This window comes from Xylona heveae (assembly GCF_001619985.1).
Source record: "Xylona heveae TC161 unplaced genomic scaffold L228scaffold_3, whole genome shotgun sequence".
In the NCBI taxonomy this organism is placed as follows: domain Eukaryota; kingdom Fungi; phylum Ascomycota; class Xylonomycetes; order Xylonales; family Xylonaceae; genus Xylona; species Xylona heveae.
In genome coordinates, this window is record NW_017264195.1 from 740,696 (window position 1) to 762,213 (window position 21,518).

At 49.7% G+C, this 21,518-nt stretch overlaps 7 protein-coding genes across 7 annotated transcripts; 4 read left to right on the plus strand and 3 right to left on the minus strand.

The window, feature by feature from the left end:
- Positions 1-400: 400 nt before the first annotated feature.
- L228DRAFT_218540 (hypothetical protein) lies at positions 401-3,287 on the plus strand. The gene is made up of 4 exons (XM_018330188.1): positions 401-686; positions 783-1,844; positions 1,909-2,852; positions 2,979-3,287. Exons 1-4 carry the CDS (start codon positions 570-572, stop codon positions 3,037-3,039), a joined length of 2,184 nt encoding a protein of 727 aa, XP_018189710.1. The 5' UTR covers positions 401-569; the 3' UTR covers positions 3,040-3,287.
- A 1,122-nt stretch (positions 3,288-4,409) lies between these two features.
- On the minus strand, positions 4,410-7,451 carry L228DRAFT_90810 (hypothetical protein). Its single transcript, XM_018336956.1, has 2 exons — positions 6,421-7,451; positions 4,410-6,211 (listed from the first exon to the last, which is right to left on the minus strand). Exons 1-2 carry the CDS (start codon positions 6,951-6,953, stop codon positions 4,441-4,443), a joined length of 2,304 nt encoding a protein of 767 aa, XP_018189711.1. The 5' UTR covers positions 6,954-7,451; the 3' UTR covers positions 4,410-4,440.
- A 291-nt stretch (positions 7,452-7,742) lies between these two features.
- L228DRAFT_266517 (hypothetical protein) lies at positions 7,743-10,551 on the plus strand (the record flags this gene model as incomplete). The annotated part of the gene is made up of 2 exons (XM_018334870.1): positions 7,743-10,187; positions 10,408-10,551. The coding sequence occupies 2 exons, from the start codon at positions 7,743-7,745 to the stop codon at positions 10,549-10,551; spliced, it is 2,589 nt and encodes an 862-aa protein (XP_018189712.1).
- Positions 10,552-10,974: 423 nt separating this feature from the next.
- On the minus strand, positions 10,975-14,327 carry L228DRAFT_90829 (ATP-dependent DNA helicase II subunit 2). Its single transcript, XM_018336957.1, has 11 exons — positions 14,119-14,327; positions 14,005-14,059; positions 13,885-13,951; positions 13,745-13,812; positions 13,523-13,691; positions 13,406-13,466; positions 12,808-13,347; positions 12,347-12,738; positions 12,073-12,284; positions 11,529-11,995; positions 10,975-11,285 (listed from the first exon to the last, which is right to left on the minus strand). Exons 1-11 carry the CDS (start codon positions 14,254-14,256, stop codon positions 11,268-11,270), a joined length of 2,187 nt encoding a protein of 728 aa, XP_018189713.1. The 5' UTR covers positions 14,257-14,327; the 3' UTR covers positions 10,975-11,267.
- A 140-nt stretch (positions 14,328-14,467) lies between these two features.
- On the plus strand, positions 14,468-15,824 carry L228DRAFT_245047 (hypothetical protein). Its single transcript, XM_018332067.1, has 4 exons — positions 14,468-14,617; positions 14,707-14,740; positions 14,844-15,156; positions 15,337-15,824. The coding sequence occupies exons 1-4, from the start codon at positions 14,577-14,579 to the stop codon at positions 15,501-15,503; spliced, it is 555 nt and encodes a 184-aa protein (XP_018189714.1). The 5' UTR covers positions 14,468-14,576; the 3' UTR covers positions 15,504-15,824.
- A 509-nt stretch (positions 15,825-16,333) lies between these two features.
- L228DRAFT_266520 (hypothetical protein) lies at positions 16,334-18,686 on the plus strand (the record flags this gene model as incomplete). The annotated part of the gene is made up of 5 exons (XM_018334871.1): positions 16,334-17,061; positions 17,202-17,537; positions 17,659-17,985; positions 18,104-18,409; positions 18,509-18,686. 5 exons carry the CDS (start codon positions 16,334-16,336, stop codon positions 18,684-18,686), a joined length of 1,875 nt encoding a protein of 624 aa, XP_018189715.1.
- A 333-nt stretch (positions 18,687-19,019) lies between these two features.
- L228DRAFT_237118 (hypothetical protein) lies at positions 19,020-20,422 on the minus strand (the record flags this gene model as incomplete). The annotated part of the gene is made up of 2 exons (XM_018330897.1): positions 19,020-19,631; positions 20,027-20,422. 2 exons carry the CDS (start codon positions 20,420-20,422, stop codon positions 19,020-19,022), a joined length of 1,008 nt encoding a protein of 335 aa, XP_018189716.1.
- Between the last annotated feature and the right edge of the window lie 1,096 nt (positions 20,423-21,518).

A 21,518-nucleotide genomic window follows, 5' to 3' on the forward strand; every position in this document is an offset into this window, starting at 1 on the left:
CACTTTGATCGTTCAGAGTCTGTTGGAGACAACTCTTTTGTTCGCTCATACAATCCTCATTCATCCACCGCCCCTTCCTTGTCGTATTTCCCTCGCGCCGCATCTCGCGTGCGAACGCGTCTAAATTCCAACCCATTTGGACGAACCTAATCTAATCCAAATCCACTCCACCGCGCTCCTTCCAACTTGTTCTTCAACCCCATTCAACCGGATCCACCCTCGTCGCTCTTTACGACCGTCGCGATCCCTTCCGCTTTCTGACAACCCTCATTGAGCCTTCCCAAAACAATCACCATCGACAACGTCGCATCTTGTTCGGTCCACCTTTTGTCAGACAGCATCGCATCTCGGTGTTTCCGATCGGCGTTGGTTGAAGATTGTCTAGCAGGTATCGCACCTTCCCTCGTGACCAGTTTTGTTTGTCGCTCGACCTACTCGGTGTGCCTTGGTCATCGCGCATCGCTGTCGAATCGACTCTTCGTCGCTCCTTCCCATTTATTGTTTGTTTTGTTTGCCTTTTTCTGCGTTGCTGACATATATCGCCGCTCCTGCCTCTCTAGGCTGACAACATGCCGCCTTCCACGAATCGTCGAACGCGCGCGCGGCGCGAAACAGAATTGCAAGATGTTTCCGACCCAGAACTCCCCGACTCCTCCCCGTCTCGACCGGCTCGCAAGAAGAGAAGGGTAAGGAACTCGATCATGGTCGATGCTAACCCCCCAGCGTGGCAAAACGACCCAGTCTGCCCGAGTCGCTTGTGGCTAACCATCAATAAATAACAGACGCAAACTACCGAGAGACCCCAGATGGCTCCTTCCAATGGAGGGGTTGTACCGGCTTATGAAGATCAACTGCCGGTTGCTGAAGAAGAAGTCGAGACCAGCCAAGACCCGGTCGATACCATCATCCCATATCTTAGCGTCTGCAAGGACCGAGTGCAGGTCTCCATCGACCACGCCAACAGCATACTCGAGCGCGATTACAAGAACGGAGTGCAGGCGTATGCCAAGGTGGCAGGACGGGACTGGACTTACTACGTCAAAACGTTACGAGTAAACATTGGACGGCCACCCGACGGAGCAGCGCGCCTGGGATCGGAACAACCATCGCAACCCAGCCCCGGCTTGGGTCAGCAGGACGAGAATCTGATTCAAATCGATCTTGGGCCAAGCAAATTGGTCTCGAGATTGCATGCAGAGATCTTTTTCGACGCGACCGGAGCTGCATGTTGGCACATTATCGTCAATGGCCGGAACGGTGTCAAGGTGAATGAGACGGTATTAAAGAGAGGCCAGCAAATGAAGTTGAGCTGCGGTGATATTCTAGAAATCGCCGGAACTCAGATGATTTTCATCACGCCCGATGAGCAGCCACAAATTCATCCCAACTTCCTCAATCGCGCACGCTTATTGGCTGCAGAGGAGGAGGGAGCCCTTACCTCCGGACTCCCGCACGCTCACCCGGAGTCGTCCTACCATGGTCAACCAACCTCTGCACCGCAGCAGCCTCCAGCAAGCCGTAATGCCGGTTCCAGCCAGGTGCCTCTTGCGCCTGCGCCACCAGACTTCAAACGACAAAGCACCCCGGCGAGTTCTCGTGGAGTGGATTCGGACCACAAGTCCAAAGCTTCACCAGCTTATCATCGTGGCATGATGATGGAAAGTACCGAGGAAATCGATTACAGCGCGGACTCGGCCCGGGATCTGAAACCGCCATACAGCTATGCAACTATGATTGGACAGGCCATCTTGGCAAGTGAGGAGGAAAAGTTGACGTTGAATAGCATATATCAATGGATCATGGAAAAGTACGCCTTTTACCGGTATTCGCAGTCGGGCTGGCAGGTAAGTGTCTTTGGTCTTGATGAGTTTGATTGAAAGCGGCCCCAGCTTACTTGCGTTGGGCTAGAATTCAATTCGTCACAATCTCTCTCTCAATAAGTCATTCCAAAAGATTCCACGACGTACGGACGAACCCGGAAAGGGCATGAAATGGCAGATTGTGCCGGAGCACCGTGAGGAGTTTACCAAACGGGGCCAACGTGCTTCTGGCAAGGGAGGGAACCGCGGCTCCTCGGCGCCAAACTCGCCCGCTGCGAAAGAGACGGCCAGCTTCACCCCAGCAAACGCCAGCACCGCCGATCATGGAAGAAGCTTGGACGAGCCTCGGGAACCGGCGGCCGGTCCTAGCGGCCGGGTCAAGTATTCGCCTCGTTCGACCACGCCTCCTTTGAGTTCTTATCCCGTGGCCCCAAAAGAAGCTTATACGCCTGATCGGGGGTCTCGCCTACCGGCTATTCGACGTCAGGACAATGGGCCTCGCGGTGGCTTTGACGACAGTCCTGTTCCAGTCTCAAGAGAGAAGACTAATCCAATGGTTCACCCGTATGGTCTTTCCGACGCAGCGGCTGGTTCACCGCCGACGCTTTCTTCATCAGCTTACATGGACGAGAGTCAGCCAATGATTACCCCTGCGCCGCGGCGGCAACATCCACGCCTTGCGCCCCCATCGACAGCCCAGGTGCCGTCCACGTATATGCCGACCAGCTCCCCGGCACCGTTTTGGAAGTATGTCGACCTCGGTAGCACTCCTGCCAAACCCATGCCAGATCTGAGTCCGACCAAGAGCGTAGGTCCCACGGTTCCGCAGAGCAGTAGTCCGCCCCCAGCAATCGACCGCGACGATGTAGCGAGCCCGTCAAATGTCGGCAGACGCTTTTCAATCGACCGATCCGCCGCTGCAGACAAGGATAAGAGGAGCGAAAATGGTGCTGCCGCCGCCGCCAGTGGCAGTCAGCGCGAGGGGCCAGAAAACGAGCCTGAAGAAGAGATGCAGGGGTTTGATCTGGCGAGGTAAGAAAATCGCCCATACGCCTCTTTCCCCCCCCCCCCCTTTTTTCCCCCTTCTTTTTTTTTTTTTTCCTGAGGTCTCGCGATGGGATCAGACCGTTTCTAACTTTTCTGGCCTGTCGTCTGTAGAGGCTTCCAACCAATCGGTTCCTTTCATAAGAACATGACCAATGGCGTCGGAGGAGCTTGAATGTTGCATAGGGGCCCACTTGTTTTTAAAAAGTTCTCCAAATTAGCCCGCCTCCGCCTCAAGAGACGAACGCAGGAACGGGAAAAGAATGACTTGTACAACTAATCATTGATCTACACATGGTTGTTATGCGCATTAATGCTGTTACTCTTTGTCCGTCACGGGAAATGTGTCACATTTTTTTTTGTTTCTCTTTTTATCTAATTTTTATATCTTTTGTCGTTTTTTATCTTATATCTCATGTCGTCATGTTTTTCTACCCTAGTCAATGGTGGTTTTTTTCATCTTTTACCTTTTTTTTAAGTTGATTCTTCTGTCCCTTTGCCTTCGCCTTTGCTTTTTCCTTTTTTTTTTTCTTTTTTCTTATCGGTGTTACCCCTTAAGTTTGTTTTCGATTCAAACGTAATACCTTTTTTTTTTCTCTTCTCCTTTCTCTTTATTCATTCTAATTCATCTCGCTTTCTCTAAGTCCTACCCCTTGGCCATGCTTTTACTAACAGTAACTCTACGTATGTGATCATGTTTTGTTTTATTTCGTTTTACCTCTCTACTTTTCTTTTCTTTTCTTTACCCTTTTCTCCCCCACCCCCTTTACTTTACTTTTTTTATTTTTATTTTCACAAGGTTACCTTTTTTTCCTGCACTTTTCTTTTCTCGTCTTGGTTTTCAAGGTTAAAAGGTTTGACGACGTATTTGACGTGCCGAGGTTCCAAGGTTCCAAGGTTCCGATTGTTTTTCCCGCTTATGAGGAAATGTAAAATTATGCTGCTATCATTACTATTATTATTATTATTAGTATTATTATTCTATGCTCTCTTTCTTTTATTCCCGCTCAACTTCGGTGGTCTATTGGTCGAAAAGTCCAACAGTCTAGCAGTCTAGCCGGTGAACGGGTCAACGGGTCAACGGATCGACAGACATGTGTTGAAGCTTGAAGCTCTTGGGATTCAAATCATCAATTTATATCTTTTTCTTTAATCTAATTTCATCCAATTTAAAAAAAGAAAAGGATGGGAAAGGATGGGAAAGGATGGGAAAGGATTTAAAGGTGTAATGGATTAAATAAAAAGACGCTGCTATGAAAACTGAGACTAGAGGCCCGTTGAAAATGTATAAGCTAAGCGTAAAAAAAAGAAAAGGGTGATAATGTCATGGTACTGTGCCTTTCCTCGCCGCTTCCTTCCCTCTCCCTATTCCCACCCTCGGCACGAAGAAGAGGAGAGGAGAAGAAGAAGATCAAGAAGAAGAAAAATAAAACGAAAAAGAAAATAAAAAGGAAAATAAAAAAGAAAATAGAAAAGTTAAAGCTGTCTACTAGTTCTCTCAAACGCCACTCATGAGTTAAAATGAAAAGCCCATCTTGAACTTCCAAGTAACCTTTTTCGTGAATAACATGATCGTTCAAGTTGGCTGGGGGTCTGGGGGATAAGTTTCCGGTTTGATGGAAACGCCGCCGCCAGTACCACCAGTACTAATACCACCAGTACTAATACCACCAGTACTATTACCACCAGTACTATTACCACCAGTACTATTACCACCAGTACTATTACTACCACGACCAAAACGACCACCGCCCCCTCCTCCTCCAAGAACAACACCACCACCAACTTCATCCACATCACTCCATCCTTCACCATCATCCCAAATCTTCTCCGCAGCAACTTTCAACGCTTCTCTTGCCTTTTCAAGACGCTCTTCTTTCATGGCTTCTTTCGAGAGCGGAGTCAGAGCGCGAATCGAAAGCCAAAGCATGGCTTGCAGCGTATACGTCGCGTCGTTGCCGGCATTATGGAAATTCCATCCGACAAAGTCCAAGTCATAAAAGATAGTAGCAAGCGAGCGTGTCGTGCTATCGCGTTTCCAGGCTCGATATAGGTTTGCAGTATCAATGACTTGGATCAGGTTGGAGAGATTGTGTGGATTGTAGCCGATTTTCTGGAGGTATCCGACGTCAATTGAGACGTCGTGGCCGACGAGAACGATATTGCGAGGTTCTGCGTTTGCTTCGTCTTCCGGTTCCTCTTCTTCTTGGTCCCCTATTTCATCTGCTTCTGGACTGTTCTCGTCGTTGATGCAAACCTCGGCGACGTCTTCGCCAAGGGCTTCGACAGTAGATCGTTCCGTCGTGGTTTTGCCTTGCTCGAGGTCTTCAGTCCCTTGATAATCTTCAGTAATGTCGTCACTCGCGTCGACCGCGTGAGATTCCTCCTCATCGTCAACAGAGGAGTTGTCAGAAGAGTCCAAACTAGAAAGATTTGGCGCAGAAAATGGCGGGCGAAAACAAGACGCGACCACCTGCGGTGCATCCCTAAGTGTGACCCATTCGCTCTTGCCGAATTCGAACTTGTCCGCGCAACCATCCACAAAATCTTTATTCTGAAGATGGGAGTTATCAGAGACGCGAAAGTGTCGAGACCGAATCTTTGAGATCCAGTTTCTACCAGATTCTCCGGGGCATGTGCCAATGAGGTCATTAGTATCAAGAGTAGCAACTCCAATCTCGGTCACAATGTTGTGATTGCGCTCAAAGGCTTCAACGTCAACGCAAACAAACACGACGGACTTGTCAAACGGAAATGGCGCAGAGCATTCCGTGTCCAATTGCTTGGTGTTCTCACCGGGAACACTGTGCTCTTGATCCTGTTGCGTGTCCTCCCAGAGCTGATCATCGTCAGAAGGAGGATGTGCTTCGGCAACGGCGGATTGCTCTGGTCGAAGACCTAAGAAGCGCTGAGCCTTTTTCAATTCTTTTACCCAGCCTTGCTGGCGATCTATGCGCTGGGTTCTTTTCTTTGCTTTTGAAGCTTTATTTCTGTTCCTTGCAATCTCTAGTGCAAGTTCGACCTTTTTCTTAAAGGCGTTGAGCGATTTATCCGTCGGTTGACCAGCCTCGGACACTTTTTCATGGTCTGGCTTGAATGAGATGGACGGAATGTTGCGCTCTAGTTCTTTGAACGCTGCTTGGGTATTACACTGTCCCAGGAACCGCGGCCGCGGAACGTGCTCTTCGGAAAAACTCATCTCGAAACCACTTTCAACGGAGTTTGCTGGAAACCCGAGTTTGCAGCCGAACGTCTTGTTGATCTCATCAAGTAAATCGTAGACTTGTTCTGCCAGCACAAAAAGCAACGGCTTGGTAGAGAGACTATAGGGGGCGTGGAGGTAATATCTGTTTGCCAAACGGTTAGCTTTGGAAGAGGGGTGTGGCATATTCACGTAGTTCGTGTAGATATTGAATCGTGGATAGACGCAGCTTGCCGCAGCGTTTTGCTCGGAAAATTATATTGGGGGAATCAGGTCTGGGAATTCGGAGTGGGAAATTTGGACCAAGGAATTATTCTTCACAAAATGTGAATGGCATGCTCCAGGTGCGCTTACACGTCCCAATTCCTTTCATAGAACTTTCCGCCAGCAAAGAATTTTCGTGCTATTGCCTCCTCCGCTTCTTTGTTGACATAGCGGTATGGATATTTGGCGACAGCCTGTATCGGACAAAACACTTGTTCTGGCAAGGCGAGCTGGCCAATTCTGCTATCGAGCTCTATGAAGCCTGAAGTAGTAGCATCTGCCCCGGCATTTGGAGATACGAGTCGTGTAACGTCCCTCTCTTTGTGCAGCTGATTATGCTTATGATTAGGTGACTTGGGTCGTCGTTGGCGATGTACAGTCCTTGGTCCCTCATCTGAGGAGTCGTACGCCGGAACAATGTTGTCGTCACGGTACTCTTCGCCATGAAACATGTCGTAATCGGTAGGTTGGAAGACTAGGTTGGTTCCTTCTTGAGCTGTTCCCACCGCAGTTGAGGTTATCTCCTCTTCCACAATCCCTTCTTCCAAGACTGGATCGTTGCCAATGGGCAGATCGTCCTCTCCCATTAGCATTTTGAGCCTATCCAGCTTGGTCAAAGCCATTGTCGGTATCGTTGATAATTAGATGAAGCAAGAGGGCAAAATTGGGCATAAAATAGCGCAGATTATGAAAAACAAATCGATCTAACAGCGCAAGGCTCCTAATTGAAGAGACGTGGGATTTTGTCTTGTCTTGGATTTACTTTGGATATTCACAAAATCGTAAATACCCGACTGCCCGTTCCTTCTGTTTGCTGCATCACGTGCCGTATTCACTTGGAGATCTTTTAAAAAGTTTGGTGGATAGAGATATCGAACCATCGGGCTCCGTTCTACATAAATGCATAGAGAATATAAAACGAGCTCTCGAATAATCTCAGCATGCTATTCATGGAGGGGCAAGCTCGGAGTCGTGATTCCAAAACATTCAAAGTCTGGGAGTACACCGTAAATTGATTGTTTTTACCAGGGTTCCGTATGATATTCGTGTAAACGTAATTGCAGTATATTCATTGAGCCGTGTCAGTCACTGACTCCAATATCTCATCTCCAGATTCATCTTCATCTTCTGTCGGATGATGGTTAATTGTTGTCCACGAGAGTGAAGTCGGGTGTGTACTCGCTTATATTACCTGATTAGGATGCATGTGATGGCGACCCTGAAACTCCCAACTCCACCCGTTGAACGACAAGGAGCTACTTCAGAGCTTCGATTACAAACATTTCTCCGCCTTGCTCCTCTGTACACTTACAATCATACGTTGAGGAGTGTTTTTCATATGATGAAACTTCGGCGACTTTGCTAGTGGAGGAATCTCGCGTGTTGTCACTGTTCATCGAGGCTGAGACGCGATGGCGTCAATATCGGACGCGTTGAGCGAGATCGCGCTTCAACCGCCTTCGGATCCTGATGCGCAGGCTACTGTCACTGACTTTTTGGATTACACCGAATACCTCCCTTCGGACCTGATTCGATCCTTGACTTTGATTCGAAAACTCGACGACTCATATCTCTCTTCGACTGCTGAGGTCCACTCTCTCACCAAGGTCTATGGATCACTTCTCGATACTCCCTCCGACACGCGCCCAGATCCGCAGACCCTACGGACATCAATCTCACAGAACCTAAATCATGCGGTAAATGCTCGCGAATCGGCCTACGCAGAGTCGTCGAGATTGTACGATGTTGTTGATCGGCACTACAATCGTCTCACCAGCATTATCGCCAAACTGCATTCGCTCCCCAAGCCACCATCACGGGATCCCACACCGGTTCCACAGCCAGTTTCCCCTCGGACCCAACGTTTGCGGGCTGGACCCGGGCGCAAGGCAGATGGCGAAGCTACTCCGCCACCACGCATTACACTACGACTGGATGGTGCCAGGGTAACCGGATCAAGCCGGCCTCCAGGATCTGCAGGACGGCAAAAACAAAAGCATAAAAAGGTCACAGTTCCAGGCGAAGTACTTCCTCCAAGGAATCCAAACTCGCCGCCATCAAGTACGGATTCGGAATGGGAATCCGAACCCCCTTCCCCGGTTCCAATTGCTACTTCTCGTGTAGGAGCCACTCCACTGCGGACCAACAAACCAGGAAAACCATCACTGCGCGTTAAACTTTCCAAGCCACAAAAGCTTCCAAAGATCAAACCGCCAAAGACTCCTCGGCCTCCTAGACCTCCCGGAATGATGGGTACAAATGTTCACTCCAGCGTAGCAGGAATATCGTCAAGCAACGCACTGGCCTTACTCAAGCCTCCTCCGGAGAACGCCATTCCTGGCAGCACCGACGCGCCGTGGATGCGTCTGACCCCTTGGGAAATGGCCAAACTTCGCAAGCGTATGAAGAAGAACGCGATCTGGTCACCCAGCGAGACAATGATTCGTCGAGAGCTGGCTGAGCGCGGCCGTGGACCTGAGAATAGGCGTCTCGCCCAAGAGAGGGCTGCAGCCACTGGCGAGCCATTCGTCGATGAGTTGCTGGATGAAGAAGTGACTGGCGAAGACGGTCACCGGGTGCTTGCGCCTGGTGAAATCAGCGCAGGAGTCGGGGCTACCGACCTGCAACTCAGCAATAGAGGCATGAAACTCAACGAAGCCAAGAAACTCAAGAAAGAAATCCTGGCTCGGGAACAGGCCGCGCTTGCGGCAGCGGAAGCCGAACAGGCTGCTCAGAGGTTAGCAGAGGCCGGAAGCGCGTTTAAAGACCTCTTTAAACAACCAGCTGACAAAGCTAGTGGTAGTAGCAGAATCAGTGCTGGTGGGGTTACTGGGAAAGGAAAGGAAAAGGGGGGTATCAAGGGCAAGACTATCAGTGTGGATCACCTGGCCAAAGTGCCCATTCTTCAACCTGAAAATGGTGTCATGGTCGGAGAGGAAGACGAAGAAGAAGAAGAAGAAGAAGAAGAGGAAGAGGAAGACGAGGAGGGAGAAGAAGCGGAAGTAGATGAACTGGCAGCCGAGGACGAGGTCAAAAAGTTCGAAGATGTTGCAAAAGCTGCTGCTGCTGATGAGGGCACGGTTTCTGTTTCCGTACCAGATGAAACTGTCAAGGTACTACGAAAGAGAAAACGGCCTGGCAGCCCGGAAATTATCCTGGAAAGTGCATCACCAGCTGTAGCCACCGCCGCTGCTTCCAGCACCACTGCATCTCCCACAGTTGTTGCTGCCGCCGCAGAGGTTATTAGCCCCAAGCGACTACGAAGCAACGCTCCAGCACCCATCTCCACCACAACCATAACCGTTCCTCTGACCACCCGCCCCTCCTCATCCCGAGCATCAACTTCCGCGCTCTCTTCCCCCACAGATATCAGGAAAATCACCGCAGCCTCGTCCAAGCCGCGCCGCACATCAGTCGCACCTCGCGCTGGATCCGCCGAAGCAGCCATGGCCCCCTCCCGCTCGCGATCCACAGCACACACATCTGCCGAACCCCCGGCTACCCGCGAACACCTCCGACGCGGCAGCAACGCGAGCCTCCCAACGCCCTCGGCAGATGGCGCGGCCCCCAGTACCCGCCCCGCCACGCGCCGCAGCAAACGACCCGCTCCTGGCCCCGTGACGTCCAGCGCAGAAGGCGGAACCGCAGTCAGTGTCGGCAAACGTAAAGCCGCGCCGAAGAAGAAAGCTGCTGCTGCTGCCGAGGCAAAGAAGAAGGGCGGTGCTGGCGGTGCCGGCGCCGAGGAAAAGCCCGGCGATGCCATGGACTTTGCCGAAGAAATTGATCCCGATGAGCCGAGATATTGTCTCTGCGGAGACGTCAGTTTTGGCACTATGATTTGCTGCGAGAATAATGATGTGGGTTTATCACTTTCTTCATTTGTTCTTTTATCTCCCTTTTCTTCATTTTGTTCTTTATATCCTGTCTCTTCATTTTGTTCTTTATATCCTTTCTCTTCATTCTGTCTTTATTTCTATTCTCTAAATCAGTACCTTGATCCTTTATCCTCTCGTCATAGCTCCCTTGCACACCTCGATTTACTAGTATTTTTGCTAATACACTCTTCCAAACTGATAGTGCGAACGCGAGTGGTTCCACCTCGAATGCGTCGGCCTCAACGAACCGCCCGGCCGCACAACGAAATGGTATTGCCCGGATTGTCGCAAAAAGCTGGGTATCGGCGAAAAGGGCCAGCCCAGCGCGAGTCGCAAGAAGAAGTAGCCCGGCCTTTTACATTTTTACCACATTCTTGTTTTCGTCCTTTTTCACTCAATTTCAATCACGTCCTTTTCAAGTCTGTTGTAGCATTCGAAAACGTTGCTGGGCGTGTCATTTTATTTAGCCTTCTTTGATTTTTACCTCATCTTATGCTAGGGGGAACGCCTGGCAATTACGGAACACACTCATTGCTTGAGAGTAGAGTGGATTGGACAGGACTGGACGGGACATGGCAGGACACGACAGGACTGCATGGCGTTAAGGGAACTACTGTCTTTATAATATCCTTGCCGCGTAATATCCTTGCACATTTCTCATGCGGGCGATTGTCTTCATTTTACTATTTATTCGCGGCGAGACCCTTGTTTTGTTTTTCGGGATGGGTTTACTTGCTTGCTTGCTTTCTTCATTGGGTTTCTTCACTGGCTCCGACAGATCGTATCGATTTGTAGGAGTGGATATTACTTGCTAATGCTAATCGAGCTCTCCGAATGAATGAAAGACTTTTTAAATCATTCCTTTAGATGTAACTGAAATGCGCTGATATTGCTCACGCTCATGGTCACGGCTCAGGTTGGGAAAATATGAAGCTGCGTAGGGATTGTTAAGCGTGTGGGTCATGATGGAGGAGTGGTGGTAGGGTATTGAAGCACGGATGGACATGTTACCGACATCTTGAGATTAAGTTTTTGTTCGATATCATGGTTAAAGCCTGGGGGTTATCTCGAGGTATAAAACTGGATTGAAGTCAGTTCTGTGACCCTTGTATCTTGTAATACTATTGTCTTGCATGGTTTTCTCGGCGGAATCGTGGACAAAAGAAGGGACTCGAAATGGCATAATAGAGATGTGACCGACCAAAAAAAAAGGAAAAGGGGAGAAGGAGGAAAAAGGAAAACTTGTGATGATTGAGACATAGGAGAGAACTTGAGACAAGGGAAATAAAACGATACAAACTCTAATAAATGATAGAAACTCACCTGAGCAGCTTCCTCCTCCGAGACCTCCGACCTTGACGACAGCTTCTTATCAACAAGGCCGACCCTATTCCTGCGAATCTCCCACCACATGTCTCGTCTATCTCCGCCAAGGTCTCCCTTGAGCAGCTTATTCTTGAGACTGCGCACAAAGTCATTATACAGCGTGGGTTCTTCCAGCGCGGTCAGCTCTTCGCGCATGGCATTCAGCGCTTCAATCGCCCGCCCGTAGCCGCTATCGCCCACACTATGGCGTATCAGGTTTTCAATGATGACGCTCATTTGCTTTGACGCGTCTTGAATGGCGCCTAGGTCCTCTGTAGTTTCGAGCATTTGCTTGAATTCGGGAACGGCATTCTCGGGCGAGATCTTGGTGCGCTTTTCGCGGCCCAGAAGCTCGTCGACGTCTAGGCCCGATAAGGGTTTGGTGCGGTCTCGTGCGCGTTTGCGGCCTTTTTGTCGCGGTGAGACTTTATTGCAAATTGTACAATGTTAGGTAATTATATAAAATAAGACTTTGGAAACGGAATGTGGAAGTTTGACTCACCCTTCTTGACATCTGCAATCTTGATCAAGTCTCGCAGAGGGTCACTGGCCTGTTCGACAAGGTCATCGGGAGGTCTGGAAAACCGAGTGAGAATCTCGTAGGGCGGTGGGATGGGTTCAGCTGGGTGAACGGCTCTCCAGCGAACGCATTGGTCGATGCGATGTAAAACGGGGGAGAAGGTGTCTTCGATTGGCATAAACTCTGCTGGGTTTCTACACGGACTGTTAGAGAGCCGTGCGGAAAGTCCCTGAATGATGTAAAAGGAAAGGCTTACCCCTCGTCATCTCGGCCAAAGGTGGAGAGGTCCATGCTGTCGACATAAGTGTCCATGGCATCCTGGAGCTCGCGAGTGGGAATGTTACGGTGCTCGGTAAGAACTTTTCCAGATACTGTTTGTACTCGGTCGAGCGGTGGAAACCGATAGCTTCGGACATCTTCTGCAAAGGGAAGCTGGACATCTAGCAGACACTCGTAGTCCGCCTCGATCGATGGAGCCAAAAGGACAATCAGGGGCGATTTGTCGTCCTTTGTGACCAGCCTCGCCACGGCATAGGATTCGAGCTCCCATAATGCATGTATGAGCGATGACAAGGCCATTTGGGCTTTATCATTTGTTCTCTGCGCAATGACAATGCATGTTGTTGACATGTGCATATATCGTTCGTACTATTATCTTGTGAGATATTTCGCGCTGCAGCATGTTGTACTTGCGATCTTGTACGATACGATACATACCTTATCCTTTGGCACAAATCCGATGATATCAAAGCTTGCCATTGTTTCCAGTTTTGTAATGTTTTCATCAGTCTCGCTGATATGGACTGCTGTTCTGCCATACTCGTAGCCCTTGGCCAAGTCATCCCGGTCGACATCACGTTTGCCGCCTGGCGCTTCAGAGTCCTCGATCTGATAGGTACGAGCATTTCTAACACTAGTCAAAGCCGCTTGACCAGCAGACGGGCCAAGATCTGAGCTGCCAGCCATCGTCGCCGACGATTGTATGCTTGCGTCCCCATCAGCTGGATTTGAGGCTGTAACAAATTGGCTCGCGCTGGGTGGCTTGGCAACCATTGTTCGCGGGTAACGCTCTACGTCTATGCTCATTGCTGAATCGTATTTTTCTGGGTCTCCTAATGTCAATTGCCCCTTGTAGGACGGGACTGGTCGAACAGACTTGATGCGGGGAATGCCCAGTTCGTCGACTGCCTGCTGAAGTGTGCCAAACACGCCATCGCACGTTTCAGTCAGAGACTTGAGAGTTTCTTCATTTTGAGCCTGTGTTGTGTCAGTAATATATCCCGGCTAGCAAGAGAAAGATGGAGATTGCACATACCTTTCTGGGGTCTTTGTCCTCTTCTTTGACGCCGTATTCTGGATCATCAAAGTCAACACCGCTATAACAAGTCAATACTTTGTAAAACTTTGAGGCGCCAGAGCAGTTGGTACTCACAGAATCACAAGCTCAATATTATCTTCGTTTATCTTCTTCGTAATTTCATCGATGTCCTCAGTCTCCATGGATCCACGAGCATCTGTGAGAAGGATAATTTTCCGCCGATATTTTAACTTTTTGCAATACGTGCTAATCATCTGAATCGCAATCACCAAAGCAGAAATGGCTGCCAGTCATCAGCTCAATGTAATCTTCCTTGTAGGTAGACCAAAGAATCACCATCTCCGGAATTAGTACTGCTCGGAACAAGAGCACTCCGTAAGGATCTCAAATCTGGCATTAATATCCTATAAAAATGTTTGTCAGGTGGTTGGCTAATAATCGTAGCCGCAGCAAAGACAATATATTTTTCCACATACTGGCTGATTGGCTGAATCACAGAGATATGAGCATATCCCTCTTCAGAATCCAGTTCATTTGTTGTGTCTACACAATTAGCCAACATTCTTTACAAGCCTAAGGTAAAGTAAACCACCTACCATCCGTTCTGAGGCCAACCACGCCCAGCGTAGCCGTTTTCCGGCCCGTTGCAACCTATAAAATAGAATGTTATAAAAATGTAAAATATTCTACTTGAATACATTGGAACATACTGTACTCGTGATCTTGTCCCAGACGTAGCGCAGCGCCCAATCAAGATCCGTCTCGGAGCGGCCATGGTGGCGCTCGCCCATGGAGGCCCCAACATCGACAATGTAAACAGTTGCTTCTTTATCGGCCATGGTGAGCATCAGTCAAGATAACCCATTTTGAAGAGTAAATGAATTTTTTTGATCAAGCTGCCCCTCAAATAACTCAATGAACAACAGCCCTGTTACACCCAGCAGGCAGACGCGGTGGAGAGAGCCAGCGCCCACGCGAAACACGCGATCATGTGATTGCAATGTCATGAATGGTGACTTCACCTTTGCCAGAGCTAACTCTACCTTTATACCATAGACAATTGTATATATTCTGATCCTCTTCCTTATTCCTTTAAATTCCTATAGATTCTATCTTAATATCCCTTCCTTTTCTTTGAAGTGAGAGTCCAATAATTAACATTGGCAACATGTCCAGCTTTACTTCTCCCGCCCCATACCATATCCTAAGGTACGTCAATACTGCCCACAGAAATACTCATACAGATGTAAATCTGTATTATATCAAGTTGTCAACTACAGACTAACAGACTCAAATAGTTATGGCACTCTTCTCGGCACCTCTGTATTTCAGGTACATTCCCGTTTCTGCCCATGTTCAAAGAGCCCGGTCCCTTTTATGATACCTTTTTTAAAGTTATCTCAACATTGAAAGCACTAAAAGCTAACAAGCACAGTCCTTTGTCGGAGGCATTGTCGCCTTCAAGGTGCTCCCGCGCCCCCAGTTTTCTACTCTCCAGCGACACACGTTCCCCATTTACTTTTCCATGCAGACTGTGCTTCCTGTCATTCTCGCCTTGACGTATCCCGGGGAGCGATCTCTCCTGGATCCGTCGGTGACGTCGGGCTCTAGCCTGTCCGGCGTGTTGGCGGAGCAGAACCGCATTGGCGTCCTTGCTCCTCTGGCTACCATGTTTGTCACTGGCCTGGTCAATCTTGTATTTCTCATGCCCAGAGCGCATCAGACTATGCGCGAGCGTGCTCACCAGGGTAAGCCTTTGCTTTTTCCCCTTTTCTTTTCTCTCTTTTTTCCCTTCCCGTTTCTTCTTTTGAGAACAACACCTTATTGCAAAGAAGACTCCTCTCCTTGCCCATCCTTTGCAATATACTCTTCTTTAGAGACTATAAACCATCCCCGGATCCCCGTGTACTAATATTAACTACAATCAGGCACCATCGACGGCAAGCAGAGCTACGACAAGGGCCCGCACTCGCCGCGCATGACGCAGCTGAACAAGCGCTTTGGCAAGATCCACGGCGCCTCCACGCTGCTCAATCTCGCAGGTCTCGTCGCGACGGTGTGCTACGGCTTTACCCTTTCTGGTCGGTTGTATTAGCTGCGGCCCGTTAATGCTTGTACATGAGTCCTTAGTTCTTACCCACGTAATTTAATTGTATATTTATCGTGTTGGACGTGGGTCTTGTGTATTGTATATTCATCTTTGTACATTAGTTCATACCTTAGGTACCTAGTGTTGTGTAGTGTATGTTTCTCTGCGTACCTTAGACATGTTTCGCACAATCTGTAAAATCTCCTTATTGTCCTATCGTACTGTTATGCTATTGTCCTGATCCTATTGTCCTGTCCTGGTCCTGTCCTATATCCTGATCCTGTATCCTAAATGTCATCAACTTATTCAGAGAATGCCGAGGCTCGAATTAAGCCGTCAAACAAGAATATTGTAGACTATTGTATAGACCATTGGATAGAAAATAGTATACTTATTGAACAACTTATTGCTTATTGTACTAACACCGTCGCAGATTCAATGCACGGATCGAAAATATATGGGTAAAAGAAGTATGAGCAGCGATGAATGGGAGTGGTGAATAGGAATATACACCAATGAATGCCACAAAGCAACAATATCACGAATAAGACCAATTCAAATGTAAATATACAAGTGGTTATCCAGATCATACAATATACATTTGCAGATTCAATACTCAGTCGCATCTGCCCTTCAGGCCTCAACACCATCACTTCTTCTCCTCATAAAACCCCTCGGCGCTTCGAATGGGAGGAGATTGAACGCCGCGCCGAATCTCAGAACCCCTTTCCCTTCCACATCTCAATCCCCAACTCCAACTCTAACGCCAATGTCAACTAACCTTAAGGATCCACGGATGAGACCGATTTAAACTACCACAGAAACTACCACAGGAAATGGTCCTCGACTTTCTGGTTTCCCTCGCGCTGGTCGCGTTCTTGTTTGCGCTACTCGGTAGGCGCTTGGCAGAGGCGGAGGCGGAGTTGCAGGCGCAGAAACGGCTTGCTGGTCTTGCTGATCGTGCTGGTAACGATCAGGAGCAGGAGTTAAGGTCGTTGCTGTCGTCATCCGCAAGAGAACGGCGGATAGAGTCTCTGCGTCGACAGGCGAGCCTGTTGACTAGGATGATTGACTGCCTGGAGCAGTCTATCTTTTCTGTCCCCTCGGTGCCTGTCCCTCTTGTCCCCCCAGTTCCCCCAGTTCCTTCGGTCCCTGTGCCTGAGCCCGAGCCTGAGCCCGTGCCCGTGCCTCAGCGCCAGAACCTCTCGTTTGCCCCTATCATGGGCGTAGTAGATATTGCGCCAGAACCTGCGCCAGAGCTCGCGCCTGTGCCTGTGCTGGAGCAAGAACTGGAGCAGGAGCCTGAGCCTGAGCCTGAGCCTGAGCCTGAGCCTGAGCATGACCCGGCTGGTCCGGTTCAAGCTCGGACTCCGGCTCCGGCTCCGTGCGAAATCCAACTCTTCACGGTAGCTGAGTTTGCCCCGGTACCGGTTGCCCCTCCCGTTGCCCCTCCCGTTGCCCCTCCCGTTGCCCCTCCCGTTGCCCCTCCCGTTGCGCCTCTGGAGGAGGAAAAAGTAAAGGAGGAAGAAGAAGAGGTGGTGGAAGAGAGTGAGCCGGGAAACGGGTAAGTAAAACGGAAACGATCCCCCTCTCCCTTCTCCCCAAAAGAGAGAGAGATAGAGAGATAGAGAAGAGATGAGGAAGCACGGATTTAAGGATTTGAGGATTCGAGGATAAGAAATGCTAACAGCATCGACTAAGCAGGTCCATCCCGGTCCCGCTCCCTGCGGCCGTTTGTTCACCTGTCGCTGGCTCGCCGCCGCCGCCGCTGTCGCCTTGTCCCTCTGGCGTTCCTCTGCCTGTTTCTCCTCCTGTGTCTCCACCGCCTTCTCCGTCTGCTGTTCCTTTGCCTGCCTCTCCGCCGCCTTCTCCGTCTGTGGTCCCTCTACCTGCCTCTCCGCCAGCTCTTGCGTCTCCGTCCCCGCCTGCCGTTGTCGCAATCGCCAACGATCCCGATACCCCACTGGATAACGGCAAGAAGAAGCGGCGGCGGCGGCGGCAAAAGAAAAAGAAGAAGAACCCGGCCGGGGCTGACGAGGGGTAAGTAAATTCAACATATAAGACAAACTTCATACATATAAAGGCAAACGTCAGATATATAAAGACAAAAATCATACGTTTAAGGAAAGACAAGATCATAAAAGTGCTGACAAGCTAGTAGCAAGGAATCTACCCCGATTACCACTACCACGTCCCTGGCCCCTCTGGCCGTTTGTTCGCCTGTCGCTGGCTCGCCGCCGCCACCACCGCCACTGCTTTCTCCGTGTGCCATTCCTTTGCCTGCGTCTCCTCCTGTCACTCCGCCACTATCTCCATCTGCCATCCCTCTGCCTGCGTCTCCTCCTGCCTCTCCGCCTGCTCTTACATCTCCGCCTGCTGTCGTCGGAACAGCCGCCGCCGATGCCGTTGCCGATACCCCACTGGACAACGGCAAGAAGAAGCGGCGGCGGCAAAAGAAAAAGAAGAACCCGGCCGGAGCTGACGAAGGGTAAGTAAAGTCAACATATAAGACAAACTTCATACATAAAAGACAAAAGTCGGATATATAAAGACAGTAAAAGTCATACGTTCAAGGAAAGACATAAAAAGCGCTGACAAGCTAATAGCAAGGAATCTACCCCGATTACCGCTACCGCGTCCCCGGCCCCTCTGGCCGTTTGTTCGCCTGTCGCTGGCTCGCCGCCGCCGCTTTCTCCATCTGCCGTTCCTCTGCCTGCCTCTCCACCGCCTTCTCCGTCTGCTGTTCCTTTACCTGCGTCCCCGTCTGTGGTCTCTCTGCCTATGTCTCCGCCTGCTGTCGTCGGAGCCGCCAACGATGCCGGTGCCGACGCCGATACCCCACTGGACAACGGCAAGAAGAAGCGGTGGCGGCAAAAGAAAAAGAAGAACAACCCGGCCGGAGCCGACGAGGGGTAAGTAAATTCAGATATAGGACAAACGTCGGATATACAAAGACAGTAAAAGTCAAACATATAAGTACAAGATCATAAAAAGCGCTGACAAGCTAATAGCAAGGAATCTGCGCCGCCTACCGCGTCCTCGGCCGCTGCCCCTGCCCCCGACAACTCTTCTTCATCTTCTCTGCCAGTGCCGGTGACCGACATCGCGCCGGACGAAGACGGCAACAAGGAGAAGAAGAAGAGGAGGAGGAGGCAGAGGCGGAAACATGAGCCTAAGGAGCCGGAGTAGGGTAAGTAGTAGGGTAAATAGGGTAAGTAAATTGGAGCCAGAGTCAAGAGAAAAAAAACTAATGATAAGAACCCGGACTAATATGCATAGCGAATGGCGTCAACATGTGAGAGAACAGGCGGGGCGGCTGGTCTGCTCTGGCAGCTTACCAGACCTGATTTCTTTCTTGTCTTTGGTTTTGTTCTTTTTGATGGGGTGACGTTGGGGCTGAGACTGGGGATGGACGGGACGGGACAGGGGCGGACCAAGGACTTGTTTGCATATTGCATCTTTTATTTCTCTAGGACAACGTGAAAGCCATACGGGCTTAGTGTCGTCTGCTGGTCAGACGGCTTATTTTGCCAAACTTGCTGCTGCTTTCCATTCCATCTCTCGTCTTTTGCAAATTGCTTCCCATCCACTCCGGACAACATCCTCCTGAATGCTTCCCTTGAGCTTTTCCGCTGCTTCTTCTACCGGTAATAAAAAGGATTGATATGTTGCTTCTTCCTCATCTACACCTGTATTGGGATGATGTACAGGCTCGTAGTTTGGCGGCTCCATGGCAATTCGATCTTCAATGCTCAAAAATGTTGGATAGCGAGGCGGGGCTTGATATGGTATGGCCAATACGCTGGGAACAGGATGGTTTCCTTCTCGAACAGTCTCAGATCCGGCATGCTCAGAGCGGACAGCTGGGTCGCGGCCTTGAGACGGATCTTTTGAAGTTTCTTGGGCTTGGTGTTGTACTTCTTTGTTGATTTTCTCCTCAATGTCCGGCGGAAGCGTCTCCGCAATGTACCAGAACAGAACATATTGATGAGTATGACCATTTGGGGCGAGCTGTGTCCATATAGGCTCAGTCACAAACGGCGAGTGTGATGCTGGCGAGGCACTATGTGGAACATGTGGGCGTGGTTGACAATGGCGGAGCGGGATTGGCAGCAGACGGTTGCGGTAGCCAGACTGATTAGGAATTAGCACATTGGTCCGGAGCAGAAAATAGAAGAAGCAAAAAATAGCAGAAGCTCCAAGGCAAATCTTAACGGAGCAATTCAGAACGAAGGTAATATACAGAAATAAATGCAAAGCACCGCGTTACGACGAATAAGCCCAAAAACGAAATCAACCATACAAACGCATGACAGCGACATACGCAGAAAAAATTGCAGATCGTAAGTAAAATATGATCAATGTATCAATATAAACAGCCATATCAACAAATCAAAGATTGCCAGAATTTCACTCAACTGCAACGCCAAACACCCGCATCCCGAATAGATAATCTCGTCAATCATCTGTAGAATATGCCTCTATACAAAAATGTAGAAGCACCACAAATACGAATCAAAAAAACTCACCTCCTCAAAGCCCTCTCTTTCAGCACCTAATCCCGACTCCTCATTTGCATCTCGCCTGCCCTTCGGCAGAAACCAGTAGCCGTCTCGGCCATGCCAGCAGACCACGACTCTAGCTGAAGAAAGATGAAAGATTGCCACGCCTCCTCCGAGAGTCAGCTTATTGCACGCCCAATTGGCATATATAGGCAAGTCTGATGGCGGAGGAACGCGCGGCATGTTCTCATCATGGTGCACCTGGGATGCTGTCCCTGTCGGCGCGTACTGTCGTGGTCTATCTGGCCCATGCTGATGGGGCGGTGGTGGAACCGGCACGCCATTCTTGTGGTGCTCCATTTCTTTGTGATGCTCAATTTCCTGGTGCTTCATTTCTTTGTGGTTGCTATTTCCACTGTCCATATTTGCAGATTCTGGTGAAGTTGAAAATCTAATCTCCGGCGGCTGGTAAACACCTTGACCTAGAATCTCGTCTCCGGTCATCGGCTTGAGTCAGTGTGCCTTGATGCAATTGGACCAGTTGGGCACTGATATGCCTCTGTTTTGTACTTGCGATTCACAGGATCCCGTTTATCCGCTGCCTCTTCTCCGTCTTTTTACTTGCGATTCACGGTGGTCCCGTTTTTTCCACTCTTCTCTATCGCTTTGGACTCCTCGTTATTTTCTATAGTAGGGCCTCTTCTCGTCCCAAAAGAAAAAGAAAAATTGCCCGCTTCAGAGTCGTAAACCGACCGTACTCCGTATCTGCGCTTCCAAATTCTCAAGCAGAAGATCCAATTCTTCTTCCACTCAATGGAGTGAAATCCTGGCCACCTTTTTTCCAGCTGTCTTGTCCCTCTTGCCTTCTTGGCTTCTTGCGTCTCCAGCACGACAATCCGACAATCCGACAATACTCCTGGATGACAACAAAGGTATGGTACTCTGTATCCGTACAGAGTACAGCAGTACTCCGTATGAATCACAACGCAACGCACAGACGATTTCGTTAAGTGTCAATCTTCTCCACAGTCGACTTCAACCTTCAACGTTCACCATTCAACATTCAAGCTTCATTTCACCCATCCTAGTAGTTTCATGGGCTTGCGGAGTTTCAGTCCAAATTTCACCCTTCAACATGCAACCTTTGATGTTCACCCATACTAGTAGTTTCATGAGCTTGGGAACCCAAGTTACAGTTCAACGTTCAAGTTTCACCCCTACTTACTCATAGTACGTAGTAGTTCATGAGCTTGATCCCAAATCCCCTCAACCCGAGTCCGAGTTTCAGTTAGTCATAATTGTGGGGAGGGGAGGGGAGAGACTGACGTCCCACGTCCTGACGTCCTGACGTCCGGCCCAGCGCGGGCCTGGCGGTTAACTACGGCCAACGCTTAACTAATTCCAAACTCCAAACTCCAGACGCGGCCTCGCGGGTCGTGGGTTCGTTCTCGGCCCCACTCTCGCTCCTCGCTCCAGGCTTTAAGATGCCAACGTCAACGCGCGCCCTGACGCCGTGGCA

Coding starts and splice junctions, on each gene's coding strand:
- L228DRAFT_245047 (XM_018332067.1), top strand. CDS start 14,577: ATGTCCAGCTTTACTTCTCCCGCCCCATACCATATCCTAAG. Junction 14,618..14,706: donor GCCCCATACCATATCCTAAG/GTACGTCAATAC, acceptor AGACTCAAATAG/TTATGGCACTCTTCTCGGCA. Junction 15,157..15,336: donor GCGCGAGCGTGCTCACCAGG/GTAAGCCTTTGC, acceptor AACTACAATCAG/GCACCATCGACGGCAAGCAG.
- L228DRAFT_90810 (XM_018336956.1), bottom strand. CDS start 6,953: ATGGCTTTGACCAAGCTGGATAGGCTCAAAATGCTAATGGGAGAGGAC. Junction 6,212..6,420: donor TATGAAAGGAATTGGGACGT/GTAAGCGCACCT, acceptor TTTGGCAAACAG/ATATTACCTCCACGCCCCCT.
- L228DRAFT_90829 (XM_018336957.1), bottom strand. CDS start 14,256: ATGCTCACCATGGCCGATAAAGAAGCAACTGTTTACATTGTCGATGTT. Junction 13,692..13,744: donor CAGTACTAATTCCGGAGATG/GTGATTCTTTGG, acceptor GATGACTGGCAG/CCATTTCTGCTTTGGTGATT. Junction 13,467..13,522: donor AATATTGAGCTTGTGATTCT/GTGAGTACCAAC, acceptor GACTTGTTATAG/CGGTGTTGACTTTGATGATC.
- L228DRAFT_218540 (XM_018330188.1), top strand. CDS start 570: ATGCCGCCTTCCACGAATCGTCGAACGCGCGCGCGGCGCGAAACAGAA. Junction 687..782: donor CGGCTCGCAAGAAGAGAAGG/GTAAGGAACTCG, acceptor AATAAATAACAG/ACGCAAACTACCGAGAGACC. Junction 2,853..2,978: donor CAGGGGTTTGATCTGGCGAG/GTAAGAAAATCG, acceptor TGTCGTCTGTAG/AGGCTTCCAACCAATCGGTT.